Genomic DNA, 24,927 nt, shown 5'->3' on the forward strand with positions numbered 1-24,927 from the left:
GGGAATAGTACTTCAATATTTTCTTAGTGAAGAATTAAAATCAGTTGGAAAAAAATAGATATTCAGTGAAAATGCATTTGAGTCTGAATTCTCACCTTAAAATATCGGTTGCACTAATTAACCAGCGAATCACTCACTCCAATTATTAGATAAAAAAATATTCCAAGTTTTCCATTTTTCATTCTGCATGGATGCTGAATTATCAGAATTAAAAACGTCAGAGCATTAAAAAAGTATTAGAACAAATTTGAATAGAGCGGACGAAGGAATTAACAGTGAAATAAAAAAGTATTAGAACAAATTTGAATAGAGCGGACGAAGGAATTAACAGTGAAACGATCGTTTTGAAATGTAATTTTAGCCAACTCTTTTGTCTAATACCGCAACTTATGTGAAAAAAATTGCTCAAGACGCAGTAGGATGCGTAGCGCGGCGAAGTTCAAGAAAAAAAACTTTCTTTCTCGGAGTTTTTTTCTTTTTTTCTCGTTGCATTGTATTCATGTAAGACTTACGAAAGTTTATCCTGTTTGTGGAATAGTCTTTGACGCTGTGTTCCAAGATCAAAATAAAGATGCTTCCTATTACAATCTGTATGAACTCAATCAGAATATGAAGAAAAAACCCACTCCACCATTTATTGCACGTTAAGGGTTTATTTTTAAAAACTCTTGCAGCTCAAATCCAGCTTCTAATTTAACTAGCCACCATAAACTTGTATACATTCAAATACTTTTTGTTTTAAGAAGATTGGTGTTGAAACTTACAGCTGATTCGCTGTTTACACGGTAATGCAATAGAGTGACGGTTGACCATTTTTGGTACTCTGTTTTGGTGATCACCTGCACGCAGATCGGAGATAAGCTAGGTTAGGTTACAGTTAGGTACAAAGGTACAAAGACAATCATCGAAATAAAAGGGGGACAATGCCACAACGGGTAAATAAAACGAAAACTAATAAAACTCAGTTAAGTTAGTGAAACAGAAACGGTTGGTTAAAATGTGATGTGACAAACATCTCAATTACTCTTTATGTAATGTGTTCCTTATTTTTTATTTATTTTCAATTCATTTATTAGCAACTACATGCTGGGTAAATCAGATAGTTTTGAAAACTATGGAACAATACGCTGGCCATTGATGTTGAGTCTCTTCGTGGCATGGATAATTGTCGTACTCAGTCTTTTGAAGGGCATTAAAACATCGGGAAGGGTAAGTGCCAATTTGAAACGAATTATTTTAATAAATAAAAAAACTAGATAAATACAAAACTTAAACTACTTTCTTTCACTAAAAATATTAGTTTTAAACCATTTAAAGATGCTGATTTTACTGTCTTTTCGCGTTAAGTTCACAGATCGGTTTCTTGTAAGTCAACCTAGAACAACATATGCAACTATTGAAGAGATTTTGGAAGAAAAAAATTATTTTTGAATAATCAGGAGGTTTATCATTGTACAAATATATGATAAAGTTCCTATTTTTCGAAAAGTGTAAAAATTATTAGTGAACGGAGAAATTTTGTTTTAAAATTACCGTATTGTATGGTAATGACATTTCTTGTAAAAAGAACAATAATTCTGGTAATCGAGCCCGAAATATACAGTATTTAAACCATAATTTTGGTAATTTTTCCGTTCATATGGCAACGGTTTACGGGTATACCGAAAATTCCGTTTTTCAAAACTATAGTTCAGATTACCAAACATTTAGTAGAAAATACAGAAAGGAGCAATAAATTTCACTGAGCAAATGGATTTTATGCCATGATCTGAGGTATCATGATAAAGTTACCCAACTTTAACGCATTTACTGAATATTATCACGTATTATAAAACCACACTTTGAAGCTAAATTTACCGAAATTATTACCAAAGAGCTTCGGTAAAAATTACACTATGTTCTGGTAGTTTTCACCATGAAGTTTTTCTTGCAAAAAAATCAGTCTTTTCTGGAAATTAGTATACATTTGAGACCGACGCAAATTAATAATAAAGTATTACTTAAATATTCAAATCTGAGCTAGTTTTGAAAGTATAAAATATGAAATAAGAAGTACGCCGTTTCGAAGAAAAAAAAAAAGGAATTTCTTGAATTATAAAGCAAACAAACGGTATCATTTTTAACATCTAAATTTTCGTGAAAAGTCCTGTGACTTTAAATAAGTCTTCGACATTTTTTAAAACCATTGTATTACTAATAAATACTCCATATAAACTTTATAAGGAGTATTTATTAGTAATTTATTAGTGATTTGGTTACATAAATTTCATAAATTTTATTTAATTTTCTTTACATCTTTTCTCTTATCTCTTTCTTTCATCTATTTTTTCTTTTCTCATAAATCGGATCTTAAAAGTTCAAATAAGAAGCAATGAATGTTTTTATTATGTGGAAAGTTAATATAATATTACACATTAAAAAATAGTGCTTTAAAAACAACATAGCTAGATTATTACATATAAGTTTATAAATTAGAAAAAGACAAAAATTGATGGTATGTTTTTCACTGTTTGCGTATTAGATGGATCTGAAAATTCCTTTCAACTTCATTAATCTTTATAATTTTTATTTTTTATTCGATTTCGTTTCAATATTGACATCCAAACAGCTGTGTAATATCTAAAATTAATGACTATTCCCCATTGTTATTGTTAGCATTTTTTCAATGTCATTTAACACACAACTTTCATTTGAACGTCCGACTATAATTATTTTTATCTTATTTTTAATAATACTCGGTTTTTGTTGCCTAAATTCAGCTTGTTAATCGTAATCAAAGCTACAAAATATTGTTGTCTCTCGATTACAACATTTATGTGCAAAAGTATAATGCATTTCGCTTACTTTTAAAATTGTTTGTTTTTGAAACTTCTGCTTTCGCAATCATATTTTTCTCTTTTCCTCTTTTACACTTTAACAAAGATATTCTAATACTTCCCTCTGAATTTGATTGTAATAGATAAAAAAAATCGAGACAAAAAAAAAAGGAATATTAACTTTTAAACAGTTTTGGATTTCATTTATTTGTACCGAGACCAGTGCCGTAACTTCACCCCTCCGGGCTCTGGGGCAAACATTTTTGGAGGAGGCCCTTTCAAAAACTTTCAGTACTCCATCTCTAACGTCATTTTAGCTATTTATGTACTATGTTAGCGAATATATTTATGAAAACAAGTTATTTGTTCGTATATAAATTGGACTACAAAACATTGTAAGTTTTCTACATGGCAAAATATAAAATTTCAGCAAACTCGATTAATCCTGAGAAATTAAATTATAAAAAAGTCGTTCTTATAAAACTCAATTTCTCAGGAACTAATGCACTATTCAACCAATTACGCTCAAATTTGTATTTTCCATGTGGAATTAGATACTTTAAAATGATACGGAAAAAAAATTATATGGCTTACGATTCAAAAGTTTTCAGACTATTATTTCCCGAAGTGGAGTGACCGTTAAGACACGGTTCCCAGCAAATCACCGAAGTCAAGCATCCCTGGCTGCGGTCAGTGTGCCGATGGTGACTACTTGGATCAGCCTGCGTAGGGACCGAGGGTGTGCGGTATTGGTCCTCGTTAAACTGGTCTACCATAAAGTGCTGGACTTCGCGTGCATGTCGCCGGGCTACCGAAGCGGGGATGCCATCCCCTCTGCAGAGGATCAAACCTCAAGGGATGTTTCCCAGACCGTCGCCAATAGCTTATTGTGCAGCACTAGTGCGGCGTAAATGACCAACAACATCAGACTATTATTAAATAAAAAATAATAAATATTTACTAAAAGTTATTTTTTGCATGGAATTATCTTTAGATAAAAGAATTTTATAATCGTGTGCAAAATTTTTTCGATTCCCTTAAAAAGCTCTCGATCTGTAGTGAAATACAAAAAAAAAAAATAATAAAATTAACATTTGGGGGTCCAAACTTTGGATAGCTCACCCGACCCAACTATTGGGACCATATTTTCCAGATTACAGCTACCTCCTATATTACGGGGGTTAGAAATTTGTTGAACAAAAGTTATGTTTATTCAGAGAAAGTATGTTTTAGTGTCTGATTGCGCAACTTAAAATAAAATATCGTGCACTAATTAATTTGCATATTTGAAGTCATACCCTGGAATTATTAAGATGGAGTCCTAGAACGTGAAGATCCGATCATTAAATCAAAAGTTATTCAGGGTGGTACATTTTTGGTTCACTGTACGTAAAGGGTACCAATTTATGACATCTCACCGAGGAAATATGACTAGGGGAAAAAAAGCAAGGTGTTAAACATTAGGCAAGGTGTTAAAAAAAAAAGCAAACAACTGTCAAAAGTAAAGAGAAGTGGATTCGAAATCAAAGGAGGGCACTGGCCCACCCTGGGCTGTCTAGCCAGATATGATGATGAAAAAAAAGCTATTCATGTTGTCTACTTTTGTCCCCCATGTCCACAGTAGCCTCCTTTTCCTCTAAATATAATTCTAATCATAAAATACCAATTTTATAAACCTGTTGAATCCGGTTACTATATCGCAAGGAAGGTCTTTTCAAGACAAAACCATTATAAAAATGAAAATTTATTTTCAGTTTCAAATCTAAAAGTTTTTTGATCGCATTATGGAAACTGAAGGAAATTATAGACTTTTTTTTTCTATTGGCACATATACCACATTTAAAAAAATTCCTAATAGAAAAAAATATACCGAATTTTTTTCTCTATATACATCGATTAACAAAAACAAAGTTGCCTTACTCCAATATGGACATGTCCCTAGAAAATCGTTCTTGAATATTTGGACTATGTATTCATGACACCATGTAAAAATGAAAGAAAAATGAGAAAAAGTCAAAGCATATTTGCTAATTAAAAAAATTTTTTTTAAATGGTTTGTCAATGCAATGAATTTTAATTGCTACGGATTTCTAAGCTGATGTTCATAGCATTTTTATAAAATTAAATGCGTTTTTATAAAGTTAAATATGATATTTTTTTTATATATAACATAAAGATTGCATTTCATTTTTTAATGAAAACAAAGTTGTTAAAAACCCTAAGAATTCGAAGTTCCAATTAAAAAAAATTAAAGGTCTTAATAATTTAAAAAATATAAAATAAGAACAAAATCAATGCACACAATAAACAGCAAAGTTATCAATTAAAGTACTATACAAACAAAATTTTATATACGAACGTAAAAAAAAGCAATTGCTATGTTACCATTCTTATAAAAGAATTCTAACAGTATATAAATATAAAATTTAAATGTATTAAATGAGTTAATGCAAACAATTACTTACCTCCTTATAAATAAATTTACATTTGGTTTTCCAAAGAAAAATTTTATTAAGAATGGGAATTATTGATATCACGATTTATGTTTGAAAAAAAGGAAGTTGCAAAGTAATTTCAATAACTGTTAATTAAAGTTAAATTTTAATTTCAAAAATTGAATAAAATAAAAGATAACAGAAGATTTTTATCTGAATTAAAAATGGTTAATTTAAATGACGCAATTAAATGCGCTAATAACTGGAATTTAACTGGAACCTTTTACGTTTGTCTCAGAAAAAATCTCTTGGCAAAATGACCTAAGTAAATGTCAGCAAGAGTCATCCCCTTGGTTCCCTTAAAAGCATCTGTTTTCCTAGAACATCTAGATTGTTGCTAGTTTAAGACAACTTAAGGGACATATAGATGGTACTGTAAATATATGACATTTTATAAAAGCACAAAAGAGCCCAGGGTCATAAATAAGATTAAGGCAATTTAAAGAAGCAAAAGGTCATTTTCCCATGGTGTAAAAGGAGATTATTTTTTGAGGAGTCAAATAACTGTGGGTCAACTCTGCGGGTGGTATGAAGGTTTTAACACCTTCATTCCACCCACAGTCAAAAGATGCTTTAAAATATATCGATTAGTCTCAGTGTAGAATGCATTTTTCAGGTGCAAAACAGTGGTACTTATTTAGGTTTTCTAAACACTTGTTATGTTTTTTTATGATGTGCAGCTCTTCTCTTTAAGCAATTTAGTTTTAAATTTTTTTAATAAATTAGAAGTCGTAACATGTAGAAGAAATTGAAACAAAACCGAAGTACTTTTCTTGTGGGGAGGAATTTCTATTTCAATTTGTAAAATAGCTAGTAAATTGCAAAAAAAGTAGTTTCTTTTTCTAAAATTCTCAATTTTTTTTACTTTATTGTAGCGAATGTCAAATTTTCAGAAGAGGTGGCTCACATTATCTGCCATCTCAATTAAATTTCAGAGGAAAATAAAATTTTCGATTTGGAAAATAGCTTTAAAGTCGAAAATAAGAGTTAAATATAAATTTTACTTGACCTTATGTCTGAATTTCAGAAGAAGTGGAGTATATTCTTCGCCCCCTCATTTTAATTTAAGAAGAAAATAAAATTTTCTTTTTGGAAAATAGCCTCAAAGTTTTTTTTTAAAACAATTTTACTAGACTTTATTATTTCAAATGTCTAAATTTCAGGAGATACAAAACACATTTTAGCCCCCCTTACTTTATATCAGAAGAAAATAAAGTTTTCTATCCCCTTACCGTGATTTAAGAGAAAATGGAGTTTTCTTTTTGGAAAACATCGTCGAAGTTCTGAAACAAAAATTTTTTTTCTTCAAAAATTTCCAGCTTTTCTTGATTTTATTCTATTAATGTCTAAACTTCAGAAGATGAGAAGCAAATCCAACCCCCCTCTCACTTTTATTTCAGAAGAAAATAAAGTTTTCTGTTTGGAAAATAGATTCAAAGATGACATTTTTTTCTGATACCAATTTTTATTATTTTTGATCACTTTGAAATTTCAGAAGGAGTGAAACACTATGTTCGCTCCCTCATTACTATTTCGGAAGAAAATAGAGTGAAAATTGGAAATAAAATATTTTTTTCCACTTTTACTTTACTTTTCGAAAAGTCAATAAACACATTAATCGCCCATAACAAGATAAAGTTTCTTACTTTATGTATATCTGCCAAACTGAAGAAGAATAGCTTTTTTTTTCTTCTCTAAAATTACCTATTTTACTAAACTTCGTCTTGGCGAATTACTAAATATCAGAAGAGGCAAAGCACATAAATGTTAGAGGAATATATAAAGTTTTCTATTTAAAAAATAGCTTCAAAATTTTTTTTTTTTTAAATTACGGATTTTACTTTATTTTCGTGAGTGTCTAAATTTCAGGAGGGGCGAAACGGATCGTTTGCCCATCACTTAAATTTTAGAGGGGCCCTCTGCCTCCCCCTGGTTGGCACGCCACTGGGTCTGACGCTAGAGTGTAGAAGAAACAACTAAAGTTAACCAGAAGTGTAATAAATAGAAAGTGTTAACAGTCAACTACACGCAGCTGTGGCCTTTCCTCTTCTCTACAAAGCGTGTTTGTTCTGTTGGGAAAGGGAAATAATTCGCGAAAAGGTGTTTTACAGTTTTTTACCCTTCCCTTTATGTTATAGTAGGTACGCAATTACAAAAAAGAAAATGTTCATCAACTCTATCTTAACACTATTTCTTTCCTACATATATATAATTAGAGTACTTTATTTTGTAAAAACATGATGTGGTCTCTTCATATGGGGCCCCCTTGATCGTCGGGGCCCCGGGGCGGTGCCCCGACTGCCCCGGCGTAGTTACGGCCCTGACCGAGACCAGAAAAACATTTGCATTACCTTGAATACAATTTGTTTGAATGATCGGATTTTCATGTACTTATACTATTTTTTTTAATTCCAAAGTTCCACTTCAAATATGCTTGTTCATTTATTACTAAACATTAATCATGCTACGAAAGACAGAAAAAATGTACTTTCTCTGAATAAGGAGATATTGGATTCAACGGATATAAATTTTTCGCCATCAAAATGCGTGGGGTAGCCAATGTCTAGAAAATATGGTGCAAAGACTACCAAGTAACAAATAATTTTAATAACTATTTATTAAATTTTATTATTTTGTTTAAAGAGGTGGAAAATTTTTGAATACTAATGTAAATTTTGACATCATTTTTAACTACGTTATATTAGATGACAAAATACAAACTCTGAACGAAATCAGCTTCAAAACTCATATTTTTAAATTTTCATTTCTCATGAAACGTTCCACTCAAACTTTAGTATTGTGTCATATAAAATCACTGAGTATAAAACGATGTAAAAAGTTGTATGCCCTACAATTCAAACTTCAATTAATAAAAAATATTAAATAAACATTATAAATTAGTTTTTACATAATATGTATTATCTTTAAAAAATAAAAATAATTTCCAATTATGTGTGCTGCGGAATTTTTTTCGAGGGGCTAAAATGTTCTTGTGATATGAACGAAATATGAAACAGTCGATTAAACATTTAGGAAGGCCAAACTTTCGGCCATTCAATTGCTTGAACTATTAGAATCATATTGTCCTGATTGCGGCCGGCTACCCCCCCCCCCCCCATTTAGATGGTGAAGAACCGAAATCCGTTGCGAAAAAAAATATAGAGAGAATATACCTTTTGGTATCTAATTCCGTAAACTACTTAACATTCAGTACTAATTAAGTATCATATTTGAAGTCATCAGCCTTTGAACCATTAAGAATTTACTTTGTTCTTGAAAATCCGATTATTCAAACAAAAAAGTAACACATCATTAAAAAGAGAAGCAAAAGTAAAAGTAATCGATAGTATGTACTTTTTTTCTTCTCTATGCATTACAAATGCAAAATGTGCATGTCTGTTATCAGATGATTGCAAATGTTCGTATTCAATTAAAAAACTAAAATAACGCAACCTAAAAAATAATTTCATTTATCGATTGTGTATTTTTAATGATTTTCTATAACTGTCTCTCAAATTTAAACAGTTTGAATTCCTTCTTTGTGAAAAACAGCGTTATTTCTTTATTTCATTTATTTATTTACTTATTTAGATTTTTTTTTTATTTCGCTTGCTTATTTATTTATTTTTAATTAATTGATTCATTAATTAATTTACTTACATATTTTCATAAAAGAAAATCGTAAGAACGGTTTTTGATTTCTTCCCCCAGAATGGGTCCTCTGTCAAATTACAGAATGTAAGGCGGAGTAGGAGGATACCTCTTTTGAAATCTTTAGTTTTTGCCGTGTCTGCTCAGCGACATGTGGTGAAAGATGATACTTTTTTGACTAACCAAATGAGGACATTTTCCCTTGATTCCAATATTAAGTTAAATTAGTGGCTCACGATAATCTACTCCACAATCATTTGTTGGTCACGTTTTTTAGGAATATGACCGGACGCTGCGAAGCTTTCTTCTTATCCTATTTAAGTCGGTCACGAACCTTTGCAATCATTTGGTATACATGGAAAATATGAAAGTGATAACATAGAGTCTATTTTTTATGTTCATTGGAGGATTTTTATTAAGATTTTTTTCTTTTTTCAACTCTTAAAAATCATTAATGTTTTAATTAATATCTATTATCAATATTTATAATTAATATAGCTCATTAATATTTTCTGAACCAATACGGAAGAAACAACAATGAAACTTTTGTTTTTGATGCTTTTCTAGCAATCGCTTTCATTAATTTTAATCATTTGCATCCCTTACAGTTTAAAATATTTTTGAGGTTTATTTGCCGTTATTTTGAGGTGTCGAGGTTGATTGAAGGTTTTTTCTGAAGTTGATTTCAAAAACAGCCTTAAAGGATCAACTTCCCAAGGTGTATAATCAAGATGTTTTATTTACACTTGAGGTAGAAGTTGTTTTGAGGTTGATGGAAATCTACCTTAGAGCAACCCAGTTTAGGGAGGTTGTTTTTGAGGAGTACGGATTATTTTCTCTACTCAAGTATATTTGAGATGTGAATAATTTCACCCAATCTAAACTAAAATTATTTCAGAGTTGTACATGAGGTTGGTTTTGTGAGGCGTAAATGAGGTTGAAATTGAGGTTTGTTAATGAGTATATTTTTGGTGCAGATCATTACCTCATTTTTTACCTCAGGTGTATTTTTTCATCTGTCAACCTCTAAACAATCTCAAAAAACTCCTTATCTTTGTAAGGGGTCTTACCTCGCATTACATTTCATGTAAGTTTGTTTCAATTTGCATAACTCCTTGGTTTTGCAATTTTCACAAACATGAATGTAGTAATTAAAGGGACAATAAAAGTAACATTATACTATGAGTATTAACAACAACTAAAATAGTTATTTCAAGTACTACGGAAATGATTGTAGTAATATTACTATCTGTTGTAATAAGAAATATTTTTCTAATTTTAGGTGGTGTATTTTACAGCTACTTTTCCATACGTCATTCTGGTCATCCTCTTTTTCCGTGGTGTAACATTAGAAGGAGCAGCTGATGGAATATATTTTTACCTTGTTCCTGATTTCCAAAAACTCCAAGAAATAAGCGTAAATTATTTAAAGTATACTTTACATGAAATCGTAGGAATTGAATGACCGTTATTTTCTTCTGCTTAAAATATTTGCAATTTAAAATTACTGAATTGGAATATAAAATGACATTTAAATAATATTTTAAATTAGTAATTTTGATAATATAATTATACTGAAAGCTATGAAATGATCGCGCTTAATGTATATATTTTTAGAATCCTTGTAAAACATGAAGTGAAAAAACACAAATTAATTTTAAAGTTATAAATAAGCGATAACGTTTCTAATGAATATTGAGAACGCAAAAAACAAAGAAGGGGTTAAAATAATCTAATTTTAGAATGAAGTTTGTAGGTAGTGACCAAAGAAAGGCAAATGCATTCCAGTCTGACTAGATAAATAAACAGGGGTTACATATTTTTTGAAATTTTTAAATTTTTTTATATATATAAGTGGGTGGATAATTACAGAGCAACCAATATGTAACGTCATTATGGTCTCTCAATTTATTTTGCAAGTAAAATACCATAGAAACAGCAACGTAAAAAATCTCAGTTACGTATACTTCAGAAACAGTATACTTACGTATACTTCATCCACAGACGCTCAGTTATGATCAGAACAGATCTGATAATCGTTGAGTTGTTGTAACAAAATTATGTAATACATTTTTACTAACTCCAATCTCTTATGAAGAGTTGAGATACTGAAATAATTAACAGTTACTTGTAATTTAAAAATTACATTAAAATATTCTACCTAAAAATATGATAATCATTTGCTTCAAAGCATGGTAAAAATTAAATATTTCTTAGCCTCAAAGTTGATTAGTAATTTGATAAAGCGTATATCTTTTCTTTCAAAAACCGGTGTATGAAATTTCCAGCTGAATTTTATAACCATAAAACTATTTCTTTTTCTAAAAATAAATTTATTCTATAGGTGTGGCAGGATGCAGCCATACAAGTATTTTATTCTTTTGGGATTGCCGGAGGTGGAATGATAACTTATGCAAGCTACAACAAATTTAACAATAATTTAATAAAGTAAATATACTTCCTTATTTTCAGCTATCACTGCTTCATTTATGTACTTTTATCAAGTTATTCCGAAATGTTCGAAAATTCGGAGAATCGAAATTTTATTTTACCTTCTTTGGAACAAAAAAAGCCTAGAACCCGTAATTGTAACGAACTTCAGACAAAATTAGTATACCTAACTGCTTTTAATACAGCTAACTACCTTTTTTTAGATTAAAGCCGGATTACGGTCTACGGTGCTTGTTATTTAACGGTAAAAACTTATTTTACTGAAATCCGTTGCAATAACTGAGTTTTTTTTTCCTCAAAAAAGACAGTATAAATCAATTCTACTACAAATTTTACGGAAATTTCTTAGAGCGTTTATCAAATATTGTGGGAAGCTACTGATGCGTAGCGTCTTTAAGATGTTTCGCCCTTGTCTGTATTACTGAATTCAATAGATAAAAGAAACATTGATTTGGTTGGTTGTCTTCCTTAAGGACGTAAAACATCGCTTCCGATAATGGAAGCAAATTACCTAATCTTCTAAGAAAGGATATTGATTGTAAAAATTATGTTTAAAATGCAAAATTCAGACAAAAATATGAGAGCTTTCCATGTATTAAAAGAACATTTTGCTTAATTGAGCTTTCGTAAAAATTGGAGGAATGCGATATAGAAATTTGTGATAAGTTTATTTATAAGAATATTTAATGAAGAGGATCGAAATATACTTTACTTATGTCACAGAAATTATGAATATTAATTAAAGTAAACGCTTATCTCTCTCTCTCTCTCTCGATATATATATATATATATATATATATATATATATATATATATATATATATATATATATATATATATATATATATATATATATATATATATATATATATATATATATATATATATATATATATATATATATATATATATATATATGTGTGTGTGTGTGTGTAATAACAGGGCTCCAACCCTGTTATCAGTGTTGTATTTAGCTTGAAATAATTGCAGTCATAAGTCATCAGACGTTCTAAACAGATTTATTTAAATATAGGCTGGTATTGCTAACAGTTTACGTCCACACTCCCTATGGGAGGGGAATGGACAAGACTTCTGACAATTCCTGAACAGCTTATCAGGATCAAATCATGATGAAAGGACACTCAAAACTATGCGTTCTTACGTTTTATACCAACATAGATTTGAAGTAAAAAGGCACATTTCGTACATTCCTTGTATCCTTACGCATTAAGGAAAATCATTTCTGCTTCCTTATATGGAATTGAAAAAGGGAACGATTCTAAAAATAACTCTCCTTTGAAATATAAATCTATTTATATTTCAATGGTATGTTTTCAGCCTTGAATTCCCAAAATAGAATCTCTCGACGTTTATTCTTTAACAAAGACATTTTATGAAAACGAAAGAGATTTAATTCTTTTATTAATACAAAAGTATTTCATTTTTGTATTATATATATATATATATATATATCAGTATATATATAACAGTTTTCTTCACTTCATCATCAGCATCAGTGATCTGTTAACCATTATTCATTGCGAACGAAATAAATGAATATTGATTGAAATTTCTCACAGAAATATTGGATATCTCATAGAAATGTAATGAATACAGACATAGTATACTTTTTTTAAAAAAACTTTTTTTCTTCACAGAGATGTGATCATCATCGGCATGGGTGACATGTTAACCAGCATATTCAGTGGATTAGTCGTATTTTCTATGCTCGGATTTATGGCACTTCAAATTCAAAAATCAATACACGCTGTCGTCAGTTCAGGTAATTTAAATGTTTTATCTTCCGTTTTCATAAGCGAGAAAATATTAGTTTGACAGCTCAAATTTTTTTAAGATCTCAAAGCGCTTTCCATGACGCTTCATACTAACTCAACTGAATAAAAGTATTGAGATGCATCTTTACAGTCAAAATTTGCATCAATCATGAGCTGTGGCACTAATTACAGGTATGGCGCCGTCTTCCCACACAACATAAATGTCACGAGCAGCTTTTGTGGCCTTAAAACATACAGTAAAAGCAAGATTAAGAGGCTGTCAAAAATGCTCATTTTTTCTCAATTTAACATTTCATTCTAATCATCTGATCATCTAATCATAAATTAACGAAAAAAAATCCAATAGAACAAAACATTCCTTTTTGAATGTCTAAAAAAGTGGCAGAAATATTTACAGACTCATGAAATATTAAAGTTTGATCTTGTTTGAGAGGATTTAATTGCCAATCCAATATTTCAAGATTTTTCATTGTTTAAATATGCATGTAGATACTAGAATGGAGAAATGGTATAATTATGATTACGACATTTTGATAAAATTATTATTCAATTAATGCCTTGATTATATTATTAATATATTTATAATTTAATATAAATTATTCAAAGCAAATAGGATGAATAAAAATAAATTCTTGTATTTTAATATCTTAAAAACTAATTACTTATTTTCAAAAGAGGCATTTTATATAGGAAAAAAACTAATTTTAAAATTTTTTAAAATAACTTTTACAGTGTTGACTCAATGCATTTTAAAAGAAGGCAATATAATTTAATTTGCATAATCCTTTTTCTTTATTTTTTATTTTTTCAATTTTTGAGAATGTACGCATATATAAAGGGAAGAAAAGTTTTTGCAAAATGAGTTTTAAAAAAATCTAATTTATCTGAAATTTAAGAACTAACAATAAGTAAATAAAAATCAAATTCTGTAATCGAAAAAAAAATCGATGATTTCTGACCCGGTTTTTAGTATTTTTTTTATTCCGAAAAAAAAACAAAAAAAGAAACAGATTTACTACAAATATTTTTTTGAAACTTAAGAGTCTTTGAAAACCTATTCAACAATTAAAGAACTGCGTTGCATCAATTTAACTTTAAATTTGCCTATTGAAATTTTAGATGGTTTTTCTCTTATTTACTAATTATTCTGTGATTCGTGATTTTCGGGCCGTTTCCAAAAGTTTTGAGAATAACACAGATCTAAACTTTAAGTTCTGACAACAACAAAGTTTAAATTTAATTCACAGTAACAATTTTAGAGTATATTTACAATTATATCAAGTAACATTGCTTTCCTTAAATATCATAAGAAAAATCTTTTCGATACGCAAGGGATTTCAAAATTTTAGTTCTTATTACCTCACTTAAAAATACAAAACTTAAAATTAAATTTAACCTTATAAATAGTTTTGTGACATGCTCTTAGGTATCATAATAAAACTATCAAATTTACCACATTTACTACCAAGCAGGATAGTAATAAAACCATATTTTATTGCTAATTTTACCAAAAGTCGTTACTAAAGAGCTTCGGTAAAAATTACTGTGCTTTTTGATGTTCGCATAGAGTCAAAAATATGGTAAATATCACCATATTTTGGTAGTTATGATAATACTTTTTTTTTCTCAGAGTATAAAATATGTAAGAATTAGCTGTTAATTTTATTGTTCCACCATTTGAGAAGTGATCTCATCTCACAATTTATAAAAATACATAAACAAGAGCAAAAATCTGTGATATAACACATAAGTTTCAGTCATGTATATCGCACTAAAAGATTTTTAACTGAACATTCTAACTATTATTTAGAGCATTCGAATTTTATTTATTTATTTTATTTTCAGGTACGGGGTTAGCTTTTATTGCATATCCCGATGTTCTAGTACGCATGCCTGGAGCAACTGTGTGGGCTATTTTGTTCTTTTTCATGTTGTTTTTACTCGGAATAGACAGCCAAGTAATTATGCTCCTGCATCTTCTATTTTTATTTCAAAATTTAATCCTAAAACTCTTTTTATACCATTTATTTTCATTTGATTTCTTTCAGTTTGCAGCAGTTGAAACAATTATAACATTTGTTTTTGACCAATTTCCAAAAACAAGAACGAAAAAACCGTTTATAGTAATTGGTACCGCTCTAGTATTATTTTTACTTGGACTGCCTTTGACTACCAATGTAAGTAACTATATAATTGTTATTAATAACATATTAAACTAACTTAACAATTTCATGGCCATTAAAAAGTAAATTAGAAAGATATTTTTCTTCAACTATGAAATTTTTCTTTCTTTATTCGTTATTATTAATAATTACTTCAATATTCGTTAATGTTTAAATATAATTTAGAACAAATCAAACATATTTATGTTACATATTTTTTTCGTTTTATAATTAATAAAGACTCATTAACTCTATGGTTGTTATTCATAACACATTAAACTAAGTTAACAATTTCATAGGCATTAAAAAATAAATTATGTATATAGATATTTTTTGGACAATAAATGTTTCTTTCTTAAATATTCATTAATGTTTGAGTATAATTTAGATTGTAGCAAACATATTTATGTCACATATTTTTTCGTTCTAAAAATAATAAAGATTCATAACGTCTAGGAAATGCACAACATGGTGATTCACCAGCATTTAAATTTACTTCGAAATGAATAACTCAACTTTAAAAAAATATTTTCCTTTAACACAACTTTCATACCCTACGATAATAAAATGAGTAATCCCAAGAAAATGAATCGAAAAAATATACTAAAAAATATAAGAGCTTCATTTCCTTCCGAAACATATCGACTTCTTCCACCTTTATAATTTGTGAAACAAATGAAATATTACATTATTATCAAGTATATGTTTCGACATGGTAAAGAAAAATGGGCTTTTTTTTTTGTTGCGAACACTGCTGAATAATGATTAAATATTTTTTTAAAAGAAAAATGTTGGTAAGAATAGAAAAGTAAATGCCATGATCAATTGTGTGTATAAAACTGGTAATTACTATTTATATCGAAGTACTGAGAATTTTTCTCCTTTTCAAGTATTGCATCAAAAACTAGAAGTATTTTATAAGTAGATATTTTTTTTTTTTAAATAACTGTTGTTTTGTTTCGGACAGAAAAACTAAAAAGGCCGACTGTGAAACATCAAGGAGTGATCAATAGTATTTTTAAAAAATGCGTCCAGAATTAAAAAAAAAAATTATTTAAAATTTAATATTTTAGTGGCGGATGGCGATACGAGGCATTTTAACTCATTTCTAAGGTTGGCAGTAAATATTGAGTTAATAGCTATAATAGGTAGCTTTTTTCAGATTATAAACCATTTTATTTATAGACATAGCAGAAGAAATAATTGCTTCTATAAAGCTGAGCATAATGTAATTGCATACACAATATTTCTAACGTTTTAAAATTGAAACTTTAATTTAATTTTTTTAAATGTTTAATTACGATATTCAAAAACTCCTTTCAATCAATGATGTTATAAAAATAACCATACAAAGAAATGATGAAGGATTATTTATTATTATGTTTAATTTTTAGGGTGGCATTTATTTATTAGAAGTTATGGATACCTACGCAGCTGGTTGGCCTTATCTGGTCACAGGTCTCATGGAGCTTTTTGTGATAGCTTACGTTTATGGTAGGTATTCTCAGATCAAATCAATATGGTAAGAAACTAGAAACCAGTAACAATGGACAGTTTAGCAGCAATATAAGTAAAATGTTTTCGATATGCAATCATGAATATGAAGTAGAAAAATAAAAAAAGTGAATATCCTGAATAGCTTTTGACAGTAAAAAAGGGTTTCGCAAAACTGAGCATGAATGTGTATTTAAAATTGAAACAACATAAATTCATTTTGGAGCAAAATACATAGTCTCAAAAGTAATATTGGGGGAGAAGTGGGCGAGAGAGATTTGACTAAAGCAAGATTCAAACCAAGAACATCCGGCATCGTTGTAGGCCACAGTACAGGGTGCATCGCAGTTCGTTCTAGTAATAGTACACCACAGTACAGGGTGCGTTAGGAAGCTTTATACGTCGCAATGACGCTCGTGACATACTAATTTTCAATTTCAATGTGATAAAGGATGGCAATTTGGAAAATATAATACCAATAGCTTAGTCAGGAGATAGGTTCTTGCAAATTGTTTCTAATGGAGATTGGAGCTTCACTCTTTGCTTATTTCGCTATAACTTAACTTTCAAGCGAATGGAATATTTGCAATGACGTGTCATTGCGGCGACCACTCTATACAGCTTTCTAATTCTTTTTGGACAGGAGGGCAGAACTATGGTAGTTAGAACATCCTACTGCGATTCAGGGGGTCCTTGGTCCAACTCTTGCCGACAGCAAACGAACTTCTCTCTCGCACAATTCTCCCTAAACATCAATTTTGAAACTAAGACATTTTGTAGTTCATTTACGTCGCACTAGAGCTGCACAATGGGCTATTAGCGACCGTCTGGGAAACATTCCTGAGGATGATCCGATCACATGCCATCACAATTTTGATCCTCTGCAGAGGCGATGGCACCCCCACTTCGGTAGTTCGACGACCTGTATGCGAAGTCGAGCACTTACGGTAGAACAGTTTAACGAGGACCAATACCGCACACCCTCGGTCCCTACGCAGACTAATCCAAGTGGTCGATCAGTCCAAATTTTTTCGATTACTATCTAATAAAAAATAATAAATCAAAAAAATATTTTTTACGTTAAATTATCATCGGATAAACCAATTTTATAAATGTGAGCAAAAATCTTTCGTTCAAAAGTTTAGACGACTGAAAAAGGAAAAAATAACGTAAAAAGGTAAATAATTGAAAAAGGGAGGGTAACAGTTGTTGGTCCAAACTTTCGCTCGCTATCCTCACCTTTTGGACACTATTTTCGATATTGCGGCACTCCCGACTTTTGAAGGTCAAATATCCAAATCTAATAGAGAAAAAAAGTTATCATTTTTTCCTAAAAAAAAAAAAGAAAAAAAAACTTGAAGTTATAAAACATCAAAAAAACTTGCAACACACCGTATATACCAATGTGAAATTAAGAAAACAATTAGTTAGCACATTTGTATTTTTTAAAAAATTTGTTGAAAGCAGGTAAATTTAAAAAATGAGTAAAAAAATATGCCCAGCCCTTTTTTCTACCTTTAAGTTAGTCTTAAAAAAAAGTTTACATTATCAACCAGACATTTAAACGAGCTGTCATTTTAAATTAAACGAATTCTTTAAAATAATTAATAATTATAGAAAAAGTAAAACTTACGTGCAATAATAAGAGAAAAATAAATTTCGAGGCAATAATATTATCAATGAACATTTTGTTTCAGGTATGAGCCGTTTCATGAGAGACTTGAAAGAGATGACGGGATGGAATCCCGGGTCTTGGGTCAGAAGTCACTTACTAGTCACAGTCATGACCATCAGTCCAATAGTTATAGGAGTAAGTTAAAATACATTTTATCTATTTAGACAACAGAAACCAAAAACAAGTAGTTTAGAGGTCTAGATGGTTTTGATTTAGTGGTGAAAGCATCAATGCACAACTTTTTTTTTTATTTCCGTTAACTTATTCAAAATTTAACATGACTTTCTTATTTCTGGGAATCTAAACACACGCATTATTTAAATACAAACACTTGTGTGAAATAATGGAAATAAGTTTTATAATTTAATTTTCTTGAGGGCAAAAATTAGAAGAAAAAAAAGAGAGATACTATGACGTTTTGAGCGATTAAAGTCATAAAACTCATATTAACGACTTACAATTACTTTTAATCGGTAGTCAAATATGCTCTTTTAAAAACCATTTAAGCTCAAAGAAATTGCGAAAGAAAAAGTATTTATTAATAGAAAAAGCTTTTGATTTTTACATAAAAAAGTATTTTGATCAAAAAAGGGAGAGTTATAAACATCAAAGCCAGTTTGATTGCTGGATGAAATATTATGGCGTTTCTAGTATAATCACCTTTCATTCTTAAATTCCACCAGTGATGTTTTGATGATTTTAATCGTTCTTCGTAAATGACTAGTCAAATATTAACAGCATTTTTTTTTCTTATTTAAATATTAATTTGCGATCCCCGATGTATGAGTTTTTTAAATTTCATTTCTACTGAGTATTCTGAATAAGAATGAAAAATAATAGAAGAAATATTGATTAAGAATGGTCATTATGGAATAATAGACCCGATAATTTAGCGGTGATGCCTTTTGAATACGGAAATAATTAAGAGAAAGCTGGAAATAATTTTAAAAGTTGTGTTTCGGGCTCAATATTTATATCTGAAGTTTGCCTCTTACTCCAAAGTGAACTTTAGCCGTCATCTTGAATTTACTGAGAGGATAGGGTGTCAAAAGAGAAGGAAAATTTAACTTCAATCTAAAAATCATGTGAGATATATTGAACTCAATGGCATTTTTATGAAACAATGTCGGTGAATCTAATAGTTTGAAAATTACTAAGGTTTTTATGCACAAAAAGTACAACTTAGTATTTATACCTATTTAAACCTCTGGTATTTTATAATGACTTGCGAAAAGTAATACTGTATATATATATTAAGATGAACCGAATGTGATCAAATCGAGGTAGATAGAACTGATAGTTTAGAAGCTATAAGAGTTTAAATTTTTCAAAATATAATTTTTCACTTTTGCTTTTTACTCATAAAACGCTTATATATTCGAAACTATTCATTCTATCGACGTTTTTTAAAAATTTTATTGAATTTAACAATTAATTTGAAATTAATTAAAATATGAGGAAATACATTCAAAACAATGCATCACTTTTCTATATAACAATGTCAGACGTATAAATATGCAAAGTGCGAAAAATGAACTTTTTATGCATAGAACAGGTATAAATCTTATAACTTCTAAAATATTAGTTCCTGTAGACTTGATTTGGATCAATTGGCGTAATATAAACATAGTTTTAATAATAACAAATATAAACTTATCTATCAAGCATGTCAAATGATACAAAAGAATAAGTGGAAAACAATAATTTTCATGCATAAAAATTTTATAACTTTTAAACTATTAGACCTGCCGACTTAATTTTAATTTAATTCGATTCAGTTTCAAAACTACATCGGAAATATTACCTCACTTGTCTAGATGGGCATATCAGATGCATAAATAGGTGTAATCAAAAGTTGTACTTTTTCCATACTTCATACTTAATGAATAATTTATAACTTTAGAGCTGTAAAGTCTATCGATTTGATTTGGATGTCATTTGATTTAGCGCAAATAAATACACGGGAAACAACGTCTCACTCATTAATATGATGAAGTATAAGTTTTTACCCCTTTCGACCACCTCTCCTTCTCAAAAAATTCAAGATGGTGGCTAAAGCTCCTCTCGGGGAGGGTCACATTTTGGTATCTATATTGGGCCCAAACTACAACTTCTAAAAGAATTTTCAACCTTTCTCTAATTATTTTCGTATTTAGCCTTTTCTGTAACGCGTGAACTTGCCTATTAAGCTCTATTGAAAATTTTAGTAGTAGTAGTACATTATTTAAGTCGTACTTGAGGTTCACAATCGGCTATTGGAGACGGTCTGCGAAACATGTCTGAGGATGATCCGAAGACATGCCATCACAATTTAGATCCCCTGCAGAATGGCTCTCTCGCTTTGATAACCCGACGACTTGCTTTCAAAATCGAGCACTTGAAGGTAGAACTGTATAGAGGATACCGCGAGGATACACCTGCGTAGAGGACAGATACCGCGCACTCTTCGTCTCCACGCAGACTGATCAAAGTGATCACCCAGCCACGCACTGACAGCAGCCAGAGATGTTTGACTTAGTGTTCTACTGGAAACCGCATCTTTACGATCTACAGCGGGACTTGAAATTTTTAATGTAGAGTTACTATCATTAGTAAAACTCTTTCGCCGACCTGTGTAAAATTCGACATTCACGCCTTTACCAAATCCAAATTGATTCATTGATAATTTAATTACCCATATTTCTTTTTCCTAGGTTATTTTACTGTTGAGCTGGATCAACTTCCAGCCCCTTACAATGGGAGATTATGTATTTCCCATGTGGGGCAATGCCATTGGGTGGACAATGGCTCTCGTTCCCATTTCAGCCATTCCAATTGGGGCAATATGGCAGATGTGCACAAAGCATAAGCATTTATCAGTCATACAGGTAATATTTTTTTATTTTTTCCCAGTTTTAAATTAGCAATTTCTTTTTTATTTATAACATAATAAAGCTTGTAGTGATTATTATATGAATTTTTACGTTAAGATGGAGTTATAGAATGACGCTTATTTTTTCAGCGTTCTCCATAAATATCTTTTCAATAACTTTGTGTTTTCATAATATATGCATGATTGCAACTTATCTGCTTAAATAAGATGGAAATAAGTAACTACCGCTTCGAAGCAAAATTTTTCTGAGTGTTTTTCATATTGTTAGGCAATTCTGTAAGATACTAATTTATGTACAATGAGCAAAAAAAAAAAAAAAAATTAAACCGGACCATCCTGAGTAACTTTTGATGTAATGATCGGATCTTCAGGCTCTAGAACTCATTCTTAATGGTTTGAGGGAGTTACTTCAAACATGCTAATTAGCGCACTATAATTTAAGTTACGATTCAAACACAAAAACCTTTTTCTTTTTCCATATGGATTTGGATGTCTGACCCCCTTAGTATAGGGGGCAGCCGCAATCAGGGAAATATGGTCCCTATAGCTTGGCCATAATACTAGTAGTGTCTCTTGCCTATATAGTGTCTATTGCCTCATTGAGGTCAATAATAGTATTTAGGTTTTTTGCTTTTCGCCTAAATGAATTAGTAACATTTCTCCGTACATTTTTCTTTTTAGTACATATTCTTTAAAAACATTCAGAAAATCAGACATGTTATCCCCACACTGTCAAGATATCTTTGCTTAGAGTTCTATCATTCATAAATCCTCTTAAAATTAAATTGACATTAATAGACTTATTCTTTGCAGCGTTTCAAAGTTCTGATAAAACCAACGGATGAATGGAGGGCCAATGCAAAAGCAAACAGTACTTCTCAGATTGGGAATGGTAACTTAACAGGTTATGACAATCCTGCACTGACTGAACCACCGCCAGTCTACTCACTCTCCCATCTGTGATTTCCTTCTCTTCCAAATCATCTACAGTTTGTCTATAGAAAGAATTCCCCTCACCACAAAGTCTAAGGCCGTCTGCTGCTATGGTATAGGGCAATAGGGAAAATTCTTTCTCCCCTGATTCCCTTTCTCTCGTCGACTCAAGCCAAAATGTGCCTTAAATAATGAATGCCTTGAAATAGTGTAACCTCGTAACCATAGTCCCCGCCACTACTCCAGACGAATGGTTAGGGGAGTTCTTCACATAGACAAACAATACTGATTCACTCCTCAACGGATGGTTTTGAGGAAACGCAAGCATAGGAAGTGAAGTTCATCATTATGTATATAAATTATTTTGTATTATAAGAAATCTATTTTTAAGAACACAGATATTTTTGCCATATAGTGAAAAATGAAAGGAAGAACAAAATATGAGTTCATCCCTTAGAACTGTATTTTCAACCATAATATTTATTTTCTTTTTTTAATAAGCAAGCAAGAATGACTTAATTATATAAGTAAATGCATATTCTCATAAAACCAATGTAAGCCTCAAATGTAAAGAAACATTTTCTTCATATGATCAAAATGAAAAGCTAGACTGATTTATTATATACAAGTTGAAATTCCTTGATCATGGAGAAAGAAAAAAATAATCATGAAAAAAAAAGAACCATGTTCAAAAATGAAAACAAAAAATTATTCTTGTAAGAAAGTAGATATTTAATCAAGAAAAAAAACAAAAACACTCTCGAAATCTGACAAATCACAGTACAGGAAGACGGACAACATGTAAGAGATAAAAATTAAATCCACTTTCTTTTGAGCAATATCAGTCTTACATATTGTCTTGATTTTTGACAGTACGATTTTAAATCTCGAAATTCTACCTATTTAAAAAGGCGGGTTAGATGAATGTCGAAGGTGGCTAGTTTTTAATATAATTATTAGTCATTGATAACAAATTAGTATCAATTACTTACTATAAACTGTAAAATAATAGATTTTTTTAATAAAAAAGAATGTAAATTATTACTTTCAATTTGAATGAACAATTAGTTATTTTTCTGTAATTTATTAACAAAATATTTTTTTAAAAATTTCAATTAAAAATCACTAATAGCTTATTTATAAAAAAAAAGATATGTTAATCACTCATGTCTAAAAATTTAAACTGTTTGATGTCTCACATAACACCAATAAGAGTTTCAAAATATATAATAGCTTTTAAAAATATCGTTATTATTGTCAAATTCTGAAAAAATGAAATAAAAAATGAGAAAGTTATTTCTATTATTTAAGATTAATGCCATGCATGCACAAATTACAGATAAAAAATTTAGTGTTAAATTAAGTAAGATAACACTAAAATAAGTGTTAAATTAATAAGTAAGTAAGGTTAAGCAAAGCTTAAATTAGTAATTATATTATTCATCTTTCAGAAGGTTTAAACATACTTCATTTACTGAAATACATCAAAATTTATTTGTTTTACTATGATTTAGTATGCTTTGTATTTTCTATGTACATAATGTGAATCTCGATTAAAATTTCCCATTCTCAGAAAATGCTTTATAAATTTGATGAAATTTGGTAGCTGAAAAACTGAAAGTCAGCCTCTAAAATAAATAAATAAAGCTAAATTTAATTGTATTTTTTTTTCTTTGTACTTATTTAAATTTTTACATTTTGCCCTTTCGTAGTGAATAATGCATAGAGAGACTTTAAAATAATTTAATAATCTATTATCGGCATGAATAAAATTGATACCTTGAAGCAATGTTTTTAAAATATTGCTGAAAGCATTTGTACATATGTAATCATTTTTATTTGTGTTCGTTTTTTTAACTTGGAATAAAATTTATACGTACTTTGACAATTTTGAAGTTTTTTTATTATTTAAGACTTACACCAATTCATCTGTGGTTTAAAAACAAAAAATATAATTGAATAGTGGTGCGGAGAAAGCTCCGGTTTTAATGTTGTTGATTTCGTGTCCATGGATTTTCATATAACATCAAAAGTCTGGACTATTGCGGCTGCCAGCTTCGGCGCCTCTTGACTGTAGAGAACAACTCTTAGATTGTCCTCAATTGGTTCCATTCCCATTTTCAAAATATGTGTAGTAAGTGCAGGGCACTCAAATATCTGTCTTGATGTCAACGCGACATCCGATTTTAATCACAACGAAAAGTACTTGCTGGAAGAAGTGATGAAACAAATTTAAAATGATGCTTAAAAATGGTATTCCGTTCGCAGTCATTAATGGCAACATAAATTTGTTATTAAATTAATTTAAAAGATATTAATAGTAATTGCAATACTCCCACATTGAAAGTTGTACATTTGGAAGAAAAAAAATATTAAAGAGCCCTGGTGGCTCAGGGAATAACGAGCTCGCCTCTCGAAGAGATGACCCGGGTTTGACTCCCAGCTATAACTGGTTGATACGAATTCCACACCCAGCTCACACCAACCACAGTGCTGACGTAAAATATCCTGAGTAGTAGGCGGATGATGAGTTAAAGTGTGCCCTTGCCGTCAAGATAACCGTAGGAGGTTTTCCTCTATGT

The 24,927-nt window shown here is 29.9% G+C and overlaps 1 protein-coding gene across 1 annotated transcript in view; it reads left to right on the forward strand.

The window, feature by feature from the left end:
- Positions 1–24,233, forward strand: part of LOC107445614 (sodium- and chloride-dependent GABA transporter 1) — a 76,843-nt gene extending 52,610 nt beyond the window's left edge. Inside the window, exons 6-15 of the mRNA XM_043047937.2 lie at positions 1,077–1,209; positions 10,245–10,379; positions 11,307–11,410; positions 13,072–13,196; positions 15,055–15,167; positions 15,258–15,386; positions 16,766–16,865; positions 18,563–18,675; positions 21,234–21,407; positions 22,226–24,233. Coding sequence (XP_042903871.1) covers positions 1,077–1,209; positions 10,245–10,379; positions 11,307–11,410; positions 13,072–13,196; positions 15,055–15,167; positions 15,258–15,386; positions 16,766–16,865; positions 18,563–18,675; positions 21,234–21,407; positions 22,226–22,375 — 1,276 coding nt within the window. The 3' untranslated portion in view covers positions 22,376–24,233. The remainder of the gene's footprint in view (positions 1–1,076; positions 1,210–10,244; positions 10,380–11,306; positions 11,411–13,071; positions 13,197–15,054; positions 15,168–15,257; positions 15,387–16,765; positions 16,866–18,562; positions 18,676–21,233; positions 21,408–22,225) is intronic.
- The last annotated feature ends 694 nt before the right edge of the window (positions 24,234–24,927 follow it).

Source organism: Parasteatoda tepidariorum, chromosome 1 (assembly GCF_982258835.1).
Source record: "Parasteatoda tepidariorum strain Cologne lab strain chromosome 1, Ptep-v5.0, whole genome shotgun sequence".
NCBI classification, from domain to species: Eukaryota; Metazoa; Arthropoda; class Arachnida; order Araneae; family Theridiidae; genus Parasteatoda; species Parasteatoda tepidariorum.